This window comes from Gymnoscopelus braueri (genome assembly GCF_963280865.1).
Source record: "Gymnoscopelus braueri genome assembly, chromosome: 20".
NCBI lineage: Eukaryota > Metazoa > Chordata > Actinopteri > Myctophiformes > Myctophidae > Gymnoscopelus > Gymnoscopelus braueri.
The window spans coordinates 46,439,165-46,461,289 of NC_137622.1; the positions used below are offsets into that span (position 1 = coordinate 46,439,165).

General features: G+C 44.5%; 1 protein-coding gene across 5 annotated transcripts in view; it reads left to right on the top strand.

Annotated features, from left to right (window-relative positions):
- The window catches only part of ints10 (integrator complex subunit 10), a 62,317-nt gene that overhangs the window by 11,892 nt on the left and 28,300 nt on the right, over positions 1 to 22,125 (top strand). For all 5 annotated transcript variants that reach the window (XM_080416444.1, XM_080416448.1, XM_080416446.1 and 2 more), the window contains one exon: positions 4,397 to 4,531. In XM_080416444.1, coding sequence (XP_080272570.1) covers positions 4,397 to 4,531 — 135 coding nt within the window. The remainder of the gene's footprint in view (positions 1 to 4,396; positions 4,532 to 22,125) is intronic.

The following is a 22,125-nucleotide window of genomic DNA, read 5'->3' on the forward strand; positions in this document are numbered from 1 at the left end:
ACTAGTGGAGAAGAGATCCAGTAGAACTAAGACTAGTGGAGAAGAGATCCAGTAGAACTAAGACTAGTGGAGAAGAGATCCAGTAGAATAAAGACTAGTGGAGAAGAGATCCAGTAGAATAAAGACTAGTGGAGAAGAGATCCAGTAGAATAAAGACTAGTGGAGAAGAGATCCAGTAGAATAAAGACTAGTGGAGAAGAGATCCAGTAGAACAAAGACTAGTGGAGAAGAGATCCAGTAGAACTAAGACTAGTGGAGAAGAGATCCAGTAGAACTAAGACTAGTGGAGAAGAGATCCAGTAGAATAAAGACTACTGGAGAAGAGATCCAGTTGAATAAAGACTACTGGAGAAGAGATCCAGTTGAATAAAGACTACTGGAGAAGAGATCCAGTAGAACTAAGACTAGTGGAGAAGAGATCCAGTAGAACTAAGACTAGTGGAGAAGAGATCCAGTAGAACTAAGACTAGTTGAGGAGAGATCCAGTAGAACTAAGACTAGTGGAGAAGAGATCCAGTAGAACTAAGACTAGTGGAGAAGAGATCCAGTAGAACTAAGACTAGTGGAGAAGAGATCCAGTAGAACTAAGACTAGTGGAGAAGAGATCCAGTAGAACTAAGACTAGTGGAGGAGAGATCCAGTAGAATAAAGACTAGTGGAGAAGAGATCCAGTAGAACTAAGACTAGTGGAGAAGAGATCCAGTAGAACTAAGACTAGTGGAGAAGAGATCCAGTAGAATAAAGACTAGTGGAGAAGAGATCCAGTAGAACTAAGACTAGTGGAGAAGAGATCCAGTAGAACTAAGACTAGTGGAGAAGAGATCCAGTAGAACTAAGACTAGTGGAGAAGAGATCCAGTAGAACTAAGACTAGTGGAGAAGAGATCCAGTAGAACTAAGACTAGTGGAGAAGAGATCCAGTAGAATAAAGACTAGTGGAGAAGAGATCCAGTAGAATAAAGACTAGTGGAGAAGAGATCCAGTAGAACTAAGACTAGTGGAGAAGAGATCCAGTAGAATAAAGACTAGTGGAGAAGAGATCCAGTAGAATAAAGACTAGTGGAGAAGAGATCCAGTAGAACAAAGACTAGTGGAGAAGAGATCCAGTAGAATAAAGACTAGTGGAGAAGAGATCCAGTTGAATAAAGACTAGTGGAGAAGAGATCCAGTAGAACTAAGACTAGTGGAGAAGAGATCCAGTAGAATAAAGACTAGTGGAGAAGAGATCCAGTAGAATAAAGACTAGTGGAGAAGAGATCCAGTAGAATAAAGACTACTGGAGAAGAGATCCAGTTGAATAAAGACTAGTGGAGAAGAGATCCAGTAGAATAAAGACTAGTGGAGAAGAGATCCAGTTGAATAAAGACTAGTGGAGAAGAGATCCAGTTGAATAAAGACTAGTGGAGAAGAGATCCAGTTGAATAAAGACTAGTGGAGAAGAGATCCAGTTGAATAAAGACTACTGGAGAAGAGATCCAGTTGAACTAAGACTACTGGAGAAGAGATCCAGTTGAATAAAGACTAGTGGAGAAGAGATCCAGTTGAATAAAGACTAGTGGAGAAGAGATCCAGTAGAATAAAGACTACTGGAGAAGAGATCCAGTTGAATAAAGACTAGTGGAGAAGAGATCCAGTTGAATAAAGACTAGTGGAGAAGAGATCCAGTAGAATAAAGACTAGTGGAGAAGAGATCCAGTAGAATAAAGACTAGTGGAGAAGAGATCCAGTAGAATAAAGACTAGTGGAGAAGAGATCCAGTAGAATAAAGACTAGTGGGGAAGAGATCCAGTAGAATAAAGACTAGTGGGGAAGAGATCCAGTAGAATAAAGACTAGTGGAGAAGAGATCCAGTAGAATAAAGACTAGTGGAGAAGAGATCCAGTAGAATAAAGACTAGTGGAGAAGAGATCCAGTAGAATAAAGACTAGTGGGGAAGAGATCCAGTAGAATAAAGACTAGTGGAGAAGAGATCCAGTAGAATAAAGACTAGTGGAGAAGAGATCCAGTAGAATAAAGACTAGTGGAGAAGAGATCCAATTGAATAAAGACTAGTGGAGAAGAGATCCAGTTGAACTAAGACTAGTGGAGAAGAGATGCAGTAGAATAAAGACTAGTGGAGAAGAGATCCAGTTGAATAAAGACTAGTGGAGAAGAGATCCAGTAGAATAAAGACTAGAGGAGAAGAGATCCAGTAGAACTAAGACTAGAGGAGAAGAGATCCAGTAGAACTAAGACTAGAGGAGAAGAGATCCAGTAGAACTAAGACTAGAGGAGAAGAGATCCAGTAGAACTAAGACTAGAGGAGAAGAGATCCAGTAGAACTAAGACTAGTGGAGAAGAGATCCAGTAGAATAAAGACTAGTGGAGAAGAGATCCAGTTGAATAAAGACTAGTGGAGAAGAGATCCAGTAGAATAAAGACTAGTGGAGAAGAGATCCAGTAGAACTAAGACTAGTGGAGAAGAGATCCAGTAGAACAAAGACTAGTGGAGAAGAGATCCAGTAGAATAAAGACTAGTGGAGAAGAGATCCAGTTGAATAAAGACTAGTGGAGAAGAGATCCAGTTGAATAAAGACTAGTGGAGAAGAGATCCAGTAGAATAAAGACTAGTGGAGAAGAGATCCAGTAGAATAAAGACTAGTGGAGAAGAGATCCAGTAGAATAAAGACTAGTGGAGAAGAGATCCAGTAGAATAAAGACTAGTGGAGAAGAGATCCAGTAGAACTAAGACTAGTGGAGAAGAGATCCAGTAGAACAAAGACTAGTGGAGAAGAGATCCAGTAGAATAAAGACTAGTGGAGAAGAGATCCAGTAGAATAAAGACTAGTGGAGAAGAGATCCAGTAGAACTAAGACTAGTGGAGAAGAGATCCAGTAGAATAAAGACTAGTAATTTTATGTTTGGTTGCGTGTGGTTTTCACACAAATAGCCAATCTATTTTCAGTAGCCGCTCTACAAATCAAGCATTATGACGCCATCACGGCACCGCCAAAATTAAGAGTCATTTTGTCGACTAAATCAACTGTAGATTTAGTTTTGTATTTAGACTGTAGGTTAAGACTTAGACAGGGTTAGGGTTAGGGTTAGGTTAAGACTTAGACAGGGTTAGGGTTAGGGTTAGGTTAAGACTTAGACAGGGTTAGGGTTAGGGTTAGGTTAAGACTTAGACAGGGTTAGGGTTAGGTTAAGACTTAGACAGGGTTAGGGTTAGGGTTAGGTTAAGACTTAGACAGGGGCCAGTTTCGAATGTCAGCCTCCTGAAGGTGTATCTTTAGGGCAGTCTTGAAAGTGAGTAGGGTTTTACACTCCTTTACTCCTTTTGGTAGGGCATTCCACATGTTTGATGTATAGCATGAGAACGAGTTCATTCCCTTGTTTGTGCCAAATCTGGGTTGGACATGATCAGTGGAGCTGCCTCTAGTGTTATGATTGTGGACTTCATTTACGTTTTTAAAGTATTTAGATCAACTTCCATTGATCATGTCCTCTCTGTTATTATTATTATTATTATTGTCTCAGCCAGGCCGAAAGGCATGGCAAGAGAGTATGTTTTGCACCGTGTGTGTGTGTGTGTGTGTGTGTGTGTGTGTGTGTGTGTGTGTGTGTGTGTGTGTGTGTGTGTGTGTGTGTGTGTGTGTGTGTGTGTGTGTGTGTGTGTGTGTGTGTGTGTGTGTGTGTGTGTGTGTCCGTCCGTTAGCAGCTAATCTCCGGCACCGTTGGCCCGGTCGCTGTGAAACTGTGCACACACACTCCCTGGATGCCAATTCAGAACCTCTGCCTTTTTCACATGGGCCTGTTATAGCGCCACCAGGAGGCCGATTTGTGCAAAACCCATTTTTTGATACTACTCCTACAGATTTTATCCAAAAGTCATGCAAATCGGTACACAGTATCTCTAGTGATCAACACGGATCTGTCGGATTTCCCATATTCCGTCCTCATTGGCTAAGGTTGGCTTCCAAAGTTTGCAGGATTGCTCCGTTTTGAACAAAATGCCTCAAATCATGAACGCAGCTTGCGATTTTCGTGAAATTTTCACACGCACATTCCCACTAGGCCGAGGAAGAAATGCCACCCTTTTCACATTGGCCTGTTATAGCGCCACCAGGAGGCCACAATAACGTACCTGACCTGGCGGAGACCTGTGCTCCAAGGAGCACTTTTTCTAGTTATTATTATTATTATTATTATTATTATTATTATTATTATTATTATTATTATTATATGTAATGTGTGTGTTCCTCACAGTGTGTAATGTGTGTGTTCCTCACAGTGTGTAATGTGTGTGTTCCTCACAGTGTGTAATGTGTGTTCCTCACAGTGTGTAATGTGTGTTACAGTGTGTAATGTGTGTTACAGTGTGTAGTGTGTGTTACAGTGTGTAATGTGTGTTACAGTGTGTGACGTCCTTCCTCTCATCATGTCCAACGCTGACATGCGTCTTCCCTCCAGTCTGCTGCACAAATACCTGCTGAAAGCTGCAGAGTTTTACATCTGCTACGTGACCCGAGGCCCTGATGTACACATACCTGGTAATATTATTATCATTATCATTATCCTTATCATTAACAATATTATTATTATTATTGTCTTACGGCCTGGCGAGAGAGTATGTTTTACCCCCTGTCCGTCCGTCCGTCCGTGTGTCCGTCCGTCCGTCCGTCTGTCACCAGCTAATCTCCGGCACTGTTGGCCCGGTCGCTCCCAAACTGTGCACACACACTCCCTGGATGCCAATTCAGAACCTCTGCCCCAAAATGTTCACATGGGCCTGTTATAGCGCCACCAGGAGGCTGCTTTTTGAAAAACACATTTATTTACTGTACTCCTACAGATTTGGTCCAAACGTCACGCGAATCGGTACACAGTATCTCTATAGTCATTAAACGAAATGGGTCTTTCAGATTTTTCATATTCCATTCTGATTGACTAAGAATGGCTTCCAAAGTTTGCAGGTGTGCTCCATTTTGAACAAAATGCCTCAAATCATGAGCACAGCGTGCAATTTCCATGAAATTTTGCACGTATATTCCCACTAGGCTGAGGAAGAAATGCCACTCGATTTTTTTCAAAACAGCCTCATGGTGGCGCTATAATAGGCCGATTCGTGTTTTTAACTATAACTGCACCGATCTGTGTAAAACTTTGTATGCACACTCCCTACAGGCCAAGGAAAAACCTTTGCCCTGCATTTTTCACATCTGCCTTTTATAGCGCCACCAGGAGGCCGACTTATATAAAACACATTTTTTGATATTACTCCTTCAGATTTTATCCAAATTTCACGCAAATCAGAAGACATGATCTCTATAGTCATGTGATCAAGTCGGATCTGTTAGATTTTTCATATTCCATCCTGATTGACTAAGATTGACATCTAAAGTTTGCAGGAGTGGCCCTTTTTGAACAAAATGCTGCAAATGCTACCCTTTTAACATTTGCCTGTTATAGCGCTGTTATTTTTTAGCAAAATGCCTCAAATCATGAATGCAGTGTCCGATTGCCGTGCAAGGCCTAAGAAGAAATGGCACCCTTTTCACATTGGCCTATTATAGCGCCACCAGGAGACCACAATAATATACCTGACCTGGCGGAGACCTGTGCTCCGAGGAGCACTTTTTCTAGTTAACATTATTATTATTAACATTATTATTATTATTATTATTATTACACTTATCATTATTATCATTATCATTATCATCATTATCATTAACATTATTATCATTATTATTATTATTATTATATTATATTGTAACAAATATGTTGGATAATATTCCAGCACATTCATACACAAGACGTAATTACTTCACAAATCATATAAAATATAATTTGTGACTCAATTACCATATCTCAACACAGGCACACATTGGTTTGTGTACATGTATCGCTATATGAAACTTTACGTTACGTTTGTGTAACGTGAGTTCTTGACTGGTTAATATAAATGCCATAAAACAACAAGAGATACACTCATAACCGGTTGGACAAATGACACCAAAAGACTTCTTTTCACGTTATAATAAAGCGGGTTTATTCAGCTTACAGAGTTTACAAGCAATTTAGAAAGTTATGATTCCTAAAAATGGGATAGTTACTTCAACCCTCTCGCATGAGCGAAAGAGTGGAAATACTATGTGTTACGGCTTTAGTAAAATTGTCCCGGTTGATCACGGCCGTGAGCAACCGCGAACAATTTCCCTGCTCCTCACAAGCAGGAGTTCATCACTGGAAAGGTCTGGTCCATAGCCAGACGCTTCAGTCATAAATCTCTATTAGCCTTAAACCCATTTTACTAAACATTTTGATACACACATGTATAACGCTTTGGATATCAAGAGGAGAGGGGAGGGGCTGAAATAGAAGCTTTCAGGTCGTGTGTGCATTGAAATGGAGGAGATAAAAAAACGGGAAGGAAGAAAAGTGATAGAGAGAGAGTAGAAGGAACGTATTGGGAACACTATACTGTAATACTTGAGTTTACTCAAATGATTACAGTTTAGATATTAAATGTTTACACATATAACAATGTCGCTTATGGCAATATGCACAGATCAAACGGTAACACACCTTGTATTTGGCTTCACTTGGTTTCTGGAAAGAATGGACAGGCACGCTGTAGAGTCGGACCGAAAGTTCTTTAGCAAATGGTTCAGTTTTGAGGCAAGGTGGTCCGTGTAAAGGCAGACGGACTGGGCATTGATGGCGGTGGAAGTCTTCTAGGGTCCGGGCACACTTCACGGCTCGGGTGCATGTGGTTAGGAAGAGAAGGTCTTCAGCTGGGGACTGGAAGCGCCCAGCGTTGGTGAGTCTCCGTCGGAGACGAGTGAGGAGAGTCGGCCTCTCTGCGGAGCGTCTGCTCCGGCTGTGTGTGTCTCTCCTTGGTTGGAGAGCTTTCGCAATGGGTCAGCAGAGGATGGTCCTCCTACGTCCGAGAGCGGTTGTGGCTTGAGCAATTCATTGTGGTTTCTTAGAGGGTTTTATGCACCGAAATCCTTTGATGTGCCAGAAAAGTCATTACTATGTTAATTTCCTATCTGGTGAGGATGTCACCATGCTGTAGTCGACCGAGGTCAGGCATCCTGGCGCCGGGCCATTTGGGGGGGGCGTTTCTGAACCCGCGACCCTTATGTGTTTCCACCACATGGCTAAACATTCGTTCATTTATTGTTCATAGTTCATAGGTCACGTAAACAATGTCTTTGTATGGCAACAAGATTGTTTCCAAATATGTCCCTTATAAGAGAAAAAGAGAGAGAGAAGAAAAGAGAAAAAGAGGGAGAGAAACCCAAAAACTATGTTTCTGCGTGGGTGTGTGTGTGTGTGTGTGTGTGTGTGTGTGTGTGGGGGGGGGTCGAGGGCATCCAGGGGCTGGTGTGAACTCTTGGCCGGTCCCAGCAGGATATGGCTCGACCCTCTGTGGGAGTGATTGTCGGGTCTGTTGTTTTATCACTCCTGCCTGGTCTCTGGGCTTAATGTGGGTTAACTTCAATAGGCCCTGGTGTGCCCTTTTGATGTTAAGCTGGTTTGCAATTAGCTGTTTATCCAGCATCTCCTTACAAACCCCCCATTTAGGCCATTAGAGAATTGGACCGCAGGTTCGGGTCGTCTTATGGCGTACAGGAATCTCAGCAGCTGGATAACAGGAAGACAACACACAACAAGGCATACATTCCATCTGGCCGTCTAGGGCGGCCACCATTAGATTTGGCAATAACCCTAAGGCGACATTGCTATAGTCTAGTGGCCTTCATAAAGGCACAGAGGTAAAGAGATAGAGAGAGAGAGGGACAGAAAAGTAGATGTTCTTTCTCTCTGGGATTGTTAGTCCGCCGGACTTGGTTGTGGGCTAAGAGAGTTTCTTAAATGGGGCCCAAAAAAAGAAAGAAATCAATAAAACCCTGCTTGTATCAGGACCGTCGGTGTCCTAGAACCGGGGAAGTTAACCCTGTTTAAGGTGAGTGTTGACAAGGTATGACATGGGATTCTTAACTTTATGGGGGGCCCAGTAGGAGAGCAAACAAAGAACGAAAAAAAAAAAACATAATGTAAACGAGGCATTTAGCCCAACATCTAAGGAGACCTAAAGGTCAAAGAGAAAAACCAAACTGTATATAACAGTGTAAGGAAATAAAATGCCAAAGTAAAAATAATGTATAAAAAGGTTTTTTTTTCTTTTTTTTTTTTTAAATACAAAACGTACGGCGGTCATCCCGTCTTGCGGTAGGGAGGTAGTTTATACTTCCAACCGCCTGGGGCTTGGTTGGTGTCAAGTGTATCACTAGTTTTATGTCATTAAGGTTCTGAGGTACGGCGGGAGCTCAGCATGGTTCCGCTGTCACCTTCGAACGGGGCTGTCAGACTAATGATTTCAGGAGCTTCTACATCTCCAGAGGTAGGTGTAAGGCATCTTGCCCTGAGGTTGGTGGCGCATTTGTCTTTTAGTAGATAACGCTTGGCCATAAAGAAAGTGATAGCTGCCGTGAGAATGTAACCCAACAAAACTAAGGTAAACAACAGAGTGTCAGAGGCAGACCAAGAGCCGGTCAAGGTGAAATGGTCATCGCTGAGCAGAGTGGGCTTAGCGTCGATGATGTTGTCTAACACGGTTAATTCGATGGTTTGGGTACCTTCATCTGTCATCTGTCTAATGGTGGCTGGGTCAAATTCGATCTTATGTTTGTCAAAAAATCCGGACACCTCAAGCACGGCATGGTACTGCTCCTCTGGCAAGTGGTACAAAGCCATTTCGTCTACGTGAAAAATGGACCCTTTTGGTACTGTGACCCAGAAGGTCTGGAGGGGTAGTGTAACACGGTTTGAAGTGTCATGTACGTCATAGCGAATGGTGCCGAAATCTACAGGGGTATTCACAAGCCATCTGTTACCTATAATCTCAGCCTGGGTAAGAGTAACTTGGGACCTATGAGTGGATTGGGCTAAACACTTGGCGTCATCTATCATGGGCTTAAGGCCACAGATGCCGTTGGTGTTGTCTCTGACAAAAGGTTTACTAGGGCACAAGTAATGAATGTCTTTTATCAACGTACACATTTTCAGATTTGGGGCCAAGTAGAGGTCGGGGGTGCTGTCGTGGTAGGCTACCACGTTTGGTGTGGTAACCTTGACATAGGTGTCGCCGTGCCACCCCCCAAGATTGACTACGTCCTTTAAACGGTATATGTTATGGTTGTCAATGACAGGGAGAGTGAGTAGAAAGGAGAGTTCTCTACTATCCGGGTCCACCGTAAGGGGGAGTGCATTACCTAATGAATAGGCCAGGTGAGCTTGGGTAAGGCTAATGGCCTCGCCGGTTGCTGAAATCAGGATTTCTTGGACTAGAGACAGGGGAACAAGGTAAGCGGGAATTCTTCCAATAGAGAGTGCGTCCACTGAGGAGCTAATCTCTCTCAACATGTCCGCCATTAACATCTCCACTACTTGGCGGTGAGCGGCTTGCATGTCTACTACTTTGAGCAAATTTCTCATGGCTACTCGAGTGTTATTTATCAGTTCACTTTGTGTATTCACTACTATAATGGTGTCACGGAGAGTTTTTCCAATAGCCACTAAATTTAGTGCTTGGTGTTTGATTGCTGCCTGGATTTGGGGTCGGTCCTCCTGGAGTTCAGCTATTTGCTGTCTTAAGGTGTGAATGCTGACCGCATTGACTCCGGACGTGCCTAAGCTAAAAAGAGAGCCCACGGCCGCTGCTGCGGTCAATAGGACACTGAGGAAACGTTTGACTCGGTGAGAAGCGAGACCTGCTAGGTCCTCTGGGGACAGTGTGTACTTTTCTAGCTGTCTTAATATGGTAGAGACCCCCCATTCAGCGTGTTCTATAGAATCTTGGGCGTACCATTGAGTGTCGGGGCCGAAAAGTACATCTCTGGATACAGTTTTGAGATGACTCTGGTATTGGGACCGGGGACTGAGATGGACATATACCTTACGGGTGTAGGTCTTACAATCAGTGATCAGAAGGCCGGTGTGGTCTCTTAACACCACTCCGGTGGCACTGGCTATCGTTATGAGCTCCGGTTGGGTCCGAGTCCCCACGCACAGCAACAACAGTATGAGTTTGTGTAGGGCTTTCATGCTGAAATAACAAAAACAAAACAATGCGAAAATACGGTTAGGATCAGGAGGCACATGCATATGGTGAGGTATGTTTCGTAACATACTCCAGGTATCTTGTTTATACATGCCATATTACGTTCCTTTAAATAAAAAAGAAAATAGTTAGTGGTTTTTAGTGGGTTTTCCACTGGGTTAATACATGTCACATTCGTAGTAATCAATAGTTTTAGTAGTGTTGTGGGAATATTCAGGTACGACTGCCTAAGGCCTTTTGGAGGTCCTATCTAGGGGAGCCTTTGTTTTCCCTTCCTATTCCTGTTTTGATCTATGAGCCTGGCGTAGTGCCGGGCGTGGCTGCGCTGGGGACCTTTTGGGGTGTGTGCAGCTTGATCTGATTTCTGTGGACCCATTTGAGTTCTGGATCGCCCCGAGTTTTGGGGATCTTAATCTTGTACGCTACTGGAGATAGTTTATCTACCACAAGGTAGGGGCCTTTCCATCTAGGGAGGAATTTCTTAGTGAGTTTCTTTGAGGTTCCCCGGCTGATCCCAGCTGGATGAGCAAAGATAAAATACCAGATTTGGTCCCCTATCTCGAACTGTTCCTGTGAGCACTTTTGATCATAGTAGGCTTTTCTGGCCTCTGCACTTTTCATCAAATGTTCTTGGGCAAAAGCAAACGTGGTCCTTAAGTGTTCATGCAGGTCAGTGAGGTACTGATGCGTGGAGTAGGCTGTGGCTAAGTTGGCATCACCAGAGTGATATAGCAGGTGTAGAGGCAGAGTCATCTTTCGACCTGTCATCATTTCAAATGGTGATACCCCCGTCGTAGTGTGTGGGCTTGCTCTAATAGCCATTAGTACAAGTGGTAGTTTAATATCCCAATCTTTTTGATTGGTTGCGACATATTTCTTGAGTATGCCTAACACAGTCCGATTACAGCGTTCAACCTGACCAGATGATTTTGGATGGTAGCTGATGTGCAGCTGGTTTTTGACGCCTAACAACTTCCACAGTTCTGTCATAACTTCTGCTGTGAAATGGGTACCACGGTCTGAGTTTACCAGGCGCGTGGGTAGGCCGAAACGGGCAAAAACATGGTTTAACAGCAGTAGGGCTGTGGTTTCTGCGGTGTCGTTTGGTGCTGGTAAGCACTCAATCCATTTGGTGAATGCGCAAGTGATTGCTAGGAAATACTTGTTACCCCGGCTTGATTTAGTCATCGGTCCCACCCAATCTATTTGTAGATCTGACCATGGGAATGTGATTCCTCGCATCTGCAGAGGGGCCCTATGGGTTGGGTTAGTAGGCTGAAACTGGCAGCAAATGAGACACCCTTTTACATAGTCTGTCACGTCTTTGTGCATTTTTGGCCAATATGCCACCTGGCACAGCTCATCACAAGTTGCTTTGATACCTCTGTGTCCAGCAGCTGGTGAGTCGTGTGCGAATGCTAGTATGACCCCCCTGTGGTGCTGAGGAATGACCAAACGAGGTGAGGTATATTCATCAGCAGCATATATTAGTAGGCCATCGGAGACTGACAGGCGACATTTAATGAGCATGAGTTGCGCCAGGTATTCAATTGAGGCTTCATCCATATCTGGCAGAGGAATTGGAGTACCCCCCTCTAAAAGGGTGATCATGTGGGCCACAGCCGGATCGCTAGTCTGTAATGACTTCAAGTCAGCGTCCCCAATGGGAGGTGTAACTGAAATGGCGTCATGACAGGGCGGGGTTTGTGGGGCCCGCGCTGAAGCGCGAGTGACCACGCAGACAGAATGGGTGGTTACAGGGGGTAGCCACTCGGGCAGGAATTCCCATGGCGTACCGTCGATTGCTCCCGCTTTTGCCAGGGCGTCTGTCTTATCGTTAAACACTTTATCGGTGCCAAGGAGGCGAGAGTGGCCCCTTACTTTTTTCCAATAAATCTGCATGCTGTTTGTGTTAACAATGTGGTCACATGCGAGGATCAAATCTTTGTGTTTGACTGGCTTGCGTGCGGCCGTCAGAAAGTTGTTTTGTCGCCATGTTGGCAGGTGACATGTGAAGCTAAGTCGAGCATAGTTTGAGTCTGTGCATAGGACTAGTTCTCGGATGTCATTTTTGGCTGCGCAACGCAGTGCAATAAGGACTCCCGAAATTTCAGCATATTGTGACGTTTGAGACCCTAGTTGGAAACTTTGAGGTGACGTGGGTGTGTCGTTTAACCACACCATGCCCACCCCCGCTTGTCGCGGTGTGAGTTTGCTGTATGAGCAGCCATCTACATAAACGGTGGACATGGTCTGGCATGTGTTTTCGTCGAAGTAATGGTGTCGAGTGGGCAGAGGAGGTGTAATGTCGTGAGAAATGGTGTCGGGATCCGTGGGATCCTGTGTGCATTTTTGACATATTGCCAATCCCGCGCCCAAGGGCATTTTGTGGTTTTGGGCATATTTTACCTCCACATCGTGACTTTGAAAAGTCATTAGCCATTTGGCAATGCGTGAGTTAGTGACTGCGCCTTCGCGCAGGCGTTGGCTGTTCAGAAAAGTGACGGGCTGGTGGCACGTCTCGATAATCACCTTTTGGCCCCCCACGTAATTTGCAAAATGGCTTACTGCCCAGACCGTTGCTAATAGTGCTTTCTCGCAATCAGAGAATTTTCTCTCTACATCGCTTAACCCTTTACTGGCGTAGGCTACCACACGTCTATCTTTGTCATGCATTTGGTAGAGGCCAGCAGATACGCTGACGGGGGAGAACCCGGCCTCTAAGTGAAATGCCTTTTCTGAATCGGGGTAGGCTAGACAGGGTGCAGAGCACAGTTGCTTTTGTAGCGTGGACATTGCACTGGCGTGAGCCTCTTCCCATACGAACGCCACCTCCTTTTTCAGGAGTTGAGTGAGCGGTCGTGCAATTTCGGCATAGCCTTCTATGAATTGGCGACTGTAGTTACATACGCCAAGGAAGCTACGTAGCTCGGAGATGTTAGTAGGTGTTTTGAGATTTAGTATCCCTTGGATGCGGCTAGCTTGTGGCTCCACCCCCATTGGTCCCACTAGAAGTCCTACGTAGTTTACTTTTGTGCGAAACCATTGTGCTTTTAGCAGTACAATTTTGGCTCCGGCTGCGGATAGTTGGCCCAACACATGATCAATTTCTGTTAGATGAGATTTGAGATCCTTACTACGGATTAGGATATCATCTACGTAAATCAAGTTACCCCTAGCTGTGGCGTCTGGGCATGCTTTGTTTAAAAAGATATTGAACTCAGCGGGTGAGTTTGCATAGCCAAATGGTAGACGATTGAACGTGTACTGTCGGGCACCAAACGTGAATGCTAGTTTGTGTTGGTCGTCCGAATGGACAGGCAACGTCCAGAACCCGGAGGCCACGTCTAGGGTCGTAAATACCGTAGCGTCCCTTACTTTGGGAAGCTCTTGTTCCAATTGGGTCATGGGCCAACGTGACAACGGAATTTGTTTGTTCAATTGCCGGTAGTCTACTGTTGGTCTCCACTTTCCATTGGGTTTCAGAACCGGCCAAAGGGGGGCGTTGTAAGTACTGTTGCATGGTCGAATTATTTGGTTGTCTAACATTACATCAATGGTTTGTTGGACCTGTTCGTATGAGGCAAGGGGAATTTTATATTGCCGCACATATGTTGGAGGCGCTTCCGGTCGCGTAGGGATACGTACTGTGTGTATGTTGGTGAGACCGCAGTCTAGTGAGTCTTTGGCGAACACTGACCCATGTTTATACAGTATCTGTTGGAACTCTTTTTTGAATTCAGGGTCATTGGTTGCGTCACCCATGGCCAGAACCTGTTGCAGCTCGGCAGTGAACCCCTCATACGGTTCTTTTTGATTCGGAAGCGTGGGCATGGATTGGCGTGGGGCCCCCGGTGTGCTTGCACTTAGTGGTACAACCGCCTCATCTACTGAGATGCTGTAGACGACCATGTGGTCATTTTCATCTAGCTCTATCCTACCTACTGACTCCTGGTCTATGGGTAGTTGAGATACAATGGATATTGACCCCCTGGGTAGGGTGGTGGCGAGATCTGGGTCTGCTCGATTGGGTTGGAGGAGAGCAGGCACTCTGCCAATTACAGGAATTGTCAAGCTGAAATCATAGAAATCAGAGCTAATGAGCAGGCCCAGAGTGGTTCCTTTACGCAATACTATTTGTGACTCCGAGCGGTTAGTCACCAGTAGGTACGTAGCCCTGCCTTCTACATTTAACATGGGTGTCCCTTGAAAGGACACATTTTTGTTGATGAAGGTGGCGTCGGGTTGGAAGAAAACTAATGGTTGCCGGATCTCGTGCCCGCTTTTAACATTTAGTCGGATCGCTACGTCGGCCATGCGGGGCGGAATGGTGATTTCGTGCTCATTTATGACGGCGCATACCTGCGGTATGGTTTGGCCGGCCACTAACTGATTAGCGTGGAGGATGGTTGCGTCCTCCGTCATGGGTGCCAACGCCCAAAGTACATGGTTTATGGTGTCCATGGTTACTGCTAATCTAACTGCTAGGTCTGCCCCCAGTAGTATCCCTTGTTTTAGGTTGGGGACTACTAAGAATGCATGATTCAATTTTCGCCCCCCCCATTGCAAGGCCAAAGCACATATTCCTTCCGCAATCAGGGTTGACGGTGTGGGTGTGCCTAGTGGGAATCGCATGGTGGTGTTTAGCAGTGTTAGTGTGGGATTTGCCGTTTGAAGCTGGGTAAAGGTCTCCCTGCTGATGGCAGACCATTCAGACCATACTGCCAGTGCTACGTCGGTCAGTAAGGAATCCTCTAGGGTAATCCCATTCAGGACCTGAGGACAGTATTCACCGGGGCGTTGGGAGGAGCCCAGGGGACACAGAAAAGCCTGTTGTTGCTGGAGGAGGTTTCTTTTATTCCCACAGGTTTTGGGGAAATTGTCTAGCTGTCCTCTCGGTATCACTGTCAGGCTCTGGACTTCCGGGAAGTCAGAGTCCGCCAGTGGTGCCGGCTCACGGAGTTCCGTGGAAATCGTGAGGTCAGCATAGTCAATTCGAGGCTGCAAGCGCTCTAATAAGTCCCTACCCAGCAACAAGGGAATGTGGTCTAATGTTGACACATAAATGGGGTGTATCATGGACATGGGTCCGATTTGGACCTTGCACAAGGCTACTTTGTCTAGCGTTGTGCTTGATTCAGAGTAGGGTACAATGAGAATAGGGTGGTGACATAGTTTGATGTCACGGTTGCACTGGCGAGCCCTGTCCTGTAGGACTTTGAATAGGCCGTGTGACATCAGAGTGATGTCGGCTGCCGTGTCTAGTAAGGCCTCATGGGTGAGCGTGTTTTCTAACGTTAGGGTTAGATATAACTTTCGACGTTGCCCCCGCTGGATGAGTTTAGCTAACACTTGTCTGAATCCCTTTTTTGTGTGGGATGGGTGTGCAAGTGTTTGGTTTGACCCCTGTAGGGTTTGGCGTTGAATGGTGAATACTGTGCTGCCTTTGTCCTCCACTGAGGGAGGTGTAGTGGCCTTGTAAGGAGCCAACGTCGCTATGGTTTCGGGGAGTGCAGCGGCACTGATACGCCTCGTGTCATCCGGAAGGGGTGATTCGATGCGTATGGTGCTTGCTTCGGAGCCAGCGGTGCTCATTTGAGACGGACTACACGGCCTATTCGGGAGGGAGTTGATATCTAGTTCAACTATGGGTGGCACAGATATGCAAAGAACGTCTTTTACTGGCTTTGGGTCCGTTTCGGCGGGCTTAGTTTCAGTACGTTTTTTTGGAGGTCTCCTTCTCGAGGGTTCTCGGTCGGAGGCCTGTTTAGCAAGTTTCTTAGATTCAACTTTATCGTAGACTGCTTCTATAAGTTGAGTTAACGTTTCGTTTGTGACGGACGTGTATTGACTCTTTTTATTGCGGTCTTGAGGTTCGCGACCCGCGGGCCGAGGCGAGAATTCTCGGGTGCGCAGTGGTTTGGGATCGTCGGACGTTTCGTCGTCAAATCGCAATTTCCTGAACGGGCTAGGGCTACGATTTTGGAAGGAGGGTTGGTCGCGATGTTGGAACGAGGGGCGATCGCGGTTTTGGAATGAGGGGCGATCGCGGTCTTGGAATGAGGGGCGGCCGCGGTCAAATGAGGAGGAGCGAGGCCCTCTCCACGAGGAAGATTGGCGGTCGCTTCTCCCATAGTGATCACGGTCGTCCTGCCTTTTATAGTGATCCCGACCGTTTTGTCGTTCTGGCGGAGGCTGGTCACCCAGTCCATTGTTGGGCGCGTCGGCGCGAGGGTGCCCCCCCTCGAGTTCTAGGCTTTCTATTGGATACATTGCATGCTCCCGGGGCTTTGTGCGATCCCTCTCGAATGCTTCACGGGCCAAATTGCGTAGCTGGTTAGCTTTCGTTTGTTTAGGTTCGACTCCCAAGGGGATTTGCCTTTTAATTGAAGGATGCAAATTACTCAAGAACAAGGCCTTAAAGTTTTCGTTTTCTTCCATATTGGGTAGGTTTTGATCGCCGAAAAATGCCCTACGTAGTTTTGCGTAGTATGCATTAATAGGTTCGTCTTTTGAATGACGGACGCCTACGGCAGCGGTAATACCCCCCATGCACCGGTGGTCTGCAAATTCCTCAATAATTGCATTACGAATAGCTTGCCAGTCTTGACAGGTGGTGTCCGTTTGGCGTCTAACAAAACTGCTGACCTCACGGTTGGAGGTTAGCGTAATTAGTCTTAGTTTAGTGTCAGATGTGACAGGGGCATACTCTTGTAAATGGTAGTCAATGTCCTCCAAATAGGTGTAGGTATCCACTGCCCCATCTGGCGTGGGGTTAAAGCGTGGGATAAATTTAGCAAGCTTCTTTAGGTCGTCAGTGGTTAGGTGTTGACCGGCTGGGTTAGCTCGAGGTGACACCGTTCCGTTTCCTGACCTTAATTGAATACCTGTACCGTTTAGCCCTGGCTGGGATGGACCTGGCAGGCTCATGATTGCTTGCCCTTGGGCGGAAGAAGCCCCATACCCTGGGACAATTGTTGTCGCAAAGGGCTGGGGTGGGCCTCCTGCATTTGGGAAGGTTTGACTACCATTTACAAGAGGCTGACCTAGGCTAGTGTACACAGGGTGGGCCCCAGTTGGGGAGGCAGGGCTCCGTTTGACGGGGTGCTCATTGCTCTCCCCGGCGGGGGAACCGTATCTCTACGAGCCATCCTAGTCAAGTCATAGCTGGCAATTTGGTGTTCCACTTTTAGGTTAGTGAGTTGATGTGTAGTGACTTCCAGTTCACGATTCAACTTTGCCACCTGAGATGTCGTTTCTGAGATGTATTTGTCCCATGCTTGTTTTTCCTGTGTAAAACCATCTATTTCTGCCTTTAAAGACCCGATGAAACGCTCTTTGATAGCTAATGTACCCTGGGAGACATCTATGTCTTTCCGCAGGTTGCTCATTTTAGCTAGAAAGTCATTGTTATCAGTCTGAACAGCCAGGAGATTTTTGGTTAGTGTAGCTTTTTCTGATTGACCTGCGGAGATGCGGTCTTGAAGGTCGAGCGCCTCTGTTTCTAGCTGGTTTATCCGTGCGCTAGCGTGACCTGCCTGCTTAGGGCCGGTACTTAGGGGAGGTGGAGGGATTGGTGCCGCAGGTTGCTGCATTGTGGCAATTTGGTTTTTTAGCTGTAGTATTTCCTGTTCCGCTTTTGTCAGCAAAGCAGCCTTAATTTCCAAATTTTTCACCTCGTCCTCGAGCTTATCGCACCTTTTCTCAGAGTCTGACAGTAATTTGTCGGTATTTTGCAGTTTTTGTAACTGACCGGCCATTGTTACGTTTTCGTCCTCTGAGGTTGTCAGTCTATCCTGAAGTTTGTTAGTTCGGTCCGTGAGGCTGTCCCACTCGCCAGTTAGGGCTGTCTGTCTGTTTAGACTATATACCCCTAATTGAACCAAGTTACCCAGGAGGTGTCCTGTACACTGGAGCATCTCAGTCTTGCTATATGCCCTAATTTCGTGGAAGTTCCTGTTCACTGCTTTCAGGTTGGCTTCTATTTCTACGTCGTCAATATTTTTTTTACATGGCTCATCCTCATAGGGAAGGCTCATTGTTGAAGCTATGACTTTAACCAGGTTGAGGCAGGAGCTGGAGGCCATCTTATTTGCTAGGGCGAAAGGAGTGAGTACTAGGTTCGGTATTCTGTCCAAATATGTTCAGCTAGTGCTAGCTAATATCTTGGACAAAACTAGGAAAAATAGTACATGCAGCAATACTGGTGAAGTAACAATGGAACTGCACTTGGTAGGTCGTGTGGAAATGAGACAATGTTTCCCTGATATGTATCCTGAGGTGTCTTAGCTTTGTTTAGAGGTGTAGGAAAACTAATCCAATAGGGATTATTAGTCCTAGGTCCCTTTGTTTAGTTAAGAACAATTTTTGTTTTGTTTGTTTGTTTTGAGCAAATGTTTATTTGATTAGGATAGTTAAGTATCTTTGATAGAGGGGAAAGTCTTAGAAGGTTCCCTTGGGTTTTCCCAAAAATAACCGAGATTAACAGAGAGGAAACAAAATTTTTCCCTAAAATTTGGAAAAACTAATCAGAGAGAAGTGAGAAAAAGTATGAAGAGGAAAAAAAAAAACTTTCAATTTGAAAAATTAAATTTTTTTTTTTTTTTTTTTTAACCTTAACTAAATTCAATCTCTAAAAATTTTTTTTTTCAAATAATTTTATCCATTTATAGAAATTCCAGAATAAACGTGAACAATCTGCAGAGTATCTTTAGAAACCGGAACATTGAAAAATTTCCGGGAATTATAGCCGAAAATACTCTGCAATCGCCAGACTTATTGTGTTTTTTCTTACAAAGGAACAAAAATTAATAATCTGTTTCCAATTCTGAACTAAGATTAACTTTCCGAATTAAGCAGTTAACTTATTAACCCTTTACTTTAAAACGAGCTCAAACAAACATTAGCTAAACACCTTTAAGTACAATCCTGGATTTTAGTTTGTCTCCACACAACCAGCCATTTACAGTACAATTGCCACTTTCACTTTTCACCCTTTTGGGAGAGAGGCTGATAGCCTATTAGCTTGTCGTGTAGCGACGTCAGTAGTTAAATATACACACACACACACACACAGAGTATTAAGTGAACGAGTCAGCGCTCATTTACTTCTTCATGCATTAGTAATAAACGGTCTGTGTTGGTGGTTATTTCACGTGAGTCTTTCCCTGGAGCTCAGCTGTAGCTGGGGGAGGAGTTCTAGAGTACCCAAAACTCACTACACGTGCTGTGACGTCAGCAACGGGAGTGGCGTGTTGACGTGATTCAAAATGGCGCAAACTGAAAAGTCACAGGAGGATCAGACAGCAGGCTGTAAGGGCCTGGCGCTGTTTTGTGTTAAAAACACGAATTTCCTTCAGACAGCAATGTTGGCACAAGTTAAATTACGGATCAGTTTGAAAAAGAAATAAAAAATATGCTCACTGGCTACTTTTTTTTTTTTTCGTCTGATCTGTAAGTGTTTACTGGGAGTCCAAGTGAAAATTGCACTATTGTAGTGGTTTTACTCGAATTTCCCCTTCTCTTTTAGACGGATTTACTGTCTTAGAGGTTTGATTCAGTTCAGTTTTTGACGGAATCTTTACAATAGGTTTAGCTCAGACTTTTGTTATCTAACAATTATCCTGCTTTCTCTTTTTATTATAATTACCGGCTCGAGTTAGTTACACTCGAGGATCGGTGTCTTATTAATAAATTGGCCCCTGTAAGAACTTGCCAGAAATTAAGAAGGGAAATGTCCTTTTTTAAGTAACTAATTTAAAGAAGAGTTATTCGACCTGCCTGTTCTGAACTTACATTAAAACAAATATTTATATCCTTGGGGACATAATGAATTATCTCTCCCCTTTTTTTTTTCTCTTCCTCTATGGTCTCATGCGCGGCTGAGTCGCAGCGGCGGTTTAAGATCCAATCATGAGTGTGGAGAAAAAAAAAAAGTATTGACGTCTGTTTTGGACGTCGAATTTTTTTTTGATATCATTTGTCAACTCAGTACAGTATTCTCTCGCTGCTAAATGACAACAACCAGCCTCACACGGGGCACCACTTTATGTAACAAATATGTTGGATAATATTCCAGCACATTCATACACAAGACGTAATTACTTCACAAATCATATAAAATATGTGAGCAGGCCTGGTGTTTCGGGCATCAACTCGCGAGATGAGAAACGGTAGAAACTAAGCAAAATAACTTTTTTTTTTTTTTGGCTGATTTTCGTTTTTTTCCATATTAACACAGTTCGAATGTCGAGCAAGCTTTCAATCCCAACAGATATCCGTTTTAACGTCATTAAATGGTTAAATTTGTATAGTAAAGTAGGCTCCTATTCTGCTAGTCTGTGTGCTTGTTTCTTGTGGGTCCTGTGGGCGGAGAGTTTGGTAGAGAGTTGCTAACCCGAGAGGTTTCGATTGGTCATAGCTAGGCATTGTACTCCGGTTACAAGCCTAATCCCCGCCCATCAGTTTCGCTCCTCTCTGTGGTGGTGTAAAGTTACTAAGTACATTTACTCAAGTACTGTACTTAAGTACAATTTTGAGGTATTTTACTTTACTGGAGTAATATCCACTGGGTGAATATTCAACCTGAGGCTGAAACTAACTTCACCACGGTGGACCCTGGTCCAGAGCGTTAGTGAGTTCCCTCTAACGCCCTGGAAGACTCAAGAGTAGTGAAAATAAACAAAACCATTTCGCTACTCACTGAAACAAAGGCTGTTTTGTGTTGTTGAAAGTCTATTCTCGGAGGTGGGAAGCCTCTCAGCACCCCAGCTACTCTGTAAAATACACTTTTTGGGCAGAAAATGTCCGCAAGACGGAAATTATTTTTATTTACTCCACAGTGCCCTCTACAGATTTGGTTAATGGTAAGTTCAAATTGTCCAGATCTGTAGAGGGCGCAGTGGAGTAAATAAAAATAATCTCACTAACGCTCTGGACCAGGGCTAGGAAGCGGCTAGTATTGCGTTAGTCTTTTTCGGGACAGAATCTAGTTGTATAAACAATATAAGATTGCAGCGAACACAGCAGCTACAGTAGGTGAGGGCAGCCCCAGCTAAACAACAGGCCGCTCGACGTTCGTATGGAAGTATTTCACTGAAGATGTGGCCAAAACAACAGTGGAGTAACGAGGCTAGGAGCTTTAGCATTGTTAGCTCGTCGCATAAGCGTCATGGCAGAACGTACACCTGGTGTTTGCATTTCTCCATTTACAACTCGTACATCTACATAAACGTTCAGATTTCAAATATAAAGTTCTTATCTCATGACCACGGGTGTTATAATTATGTACGGGCCCTCATAAGTACCCGTATCTTCCGTATTGTTAAATAAAAAGCATTTTGATCCGATTGATGGCCATCTCCGTTTTCTTTTTCAACTACGCGGCCGTATCGGTTGGGGGGGGTATTGCACTCCTGATACGTTATAACTCTATGAGAAAATGGCCGCCGATCGGATTAAAATGCTTTTTATTGAACAATATGGAAGATACGGGTACTTAGACCCACCCGAAGTGAATGGTAACACCCGTTGTCATGAGGTAAGGACTTTATATTTGAAATCTGAACGTTTCTGTAGATGTACGGGTTGTAAATGGAGAGTGCAAACACCAGGTTGGAGTTAATCGAGGACCTAGCTTGTGCGTGTCTTTATCATTAGTAGGTAAACCTCGACTATAGTCGACTACCAGTGGGTCAAATTTAGTGGTGGAAGAAGCACTTGGTGGTAGCAACACCACAATATAGAAAGTAAAAGGCCTGTGCTCAAAATGTTACGTTCAAGCAAAGTAAAAGTACAAAAGTATTGGCATCAAAATATACTTAAAGTACCTAAAGTAAAAGTACTCAAATGTTTGAAAATAGCTGATCTACAAGCTCACAACACGTTGCAATGCGCATTGTGAGCTTGTAGAGCGGCTATTTTCAAATAGCCTATGTATAAAATACCTAAAAAAATGTACTTAAGTACAGTACTTGAGTAAATGTACTTAGTTGCTTTCCACAGTAAAAATCCGAA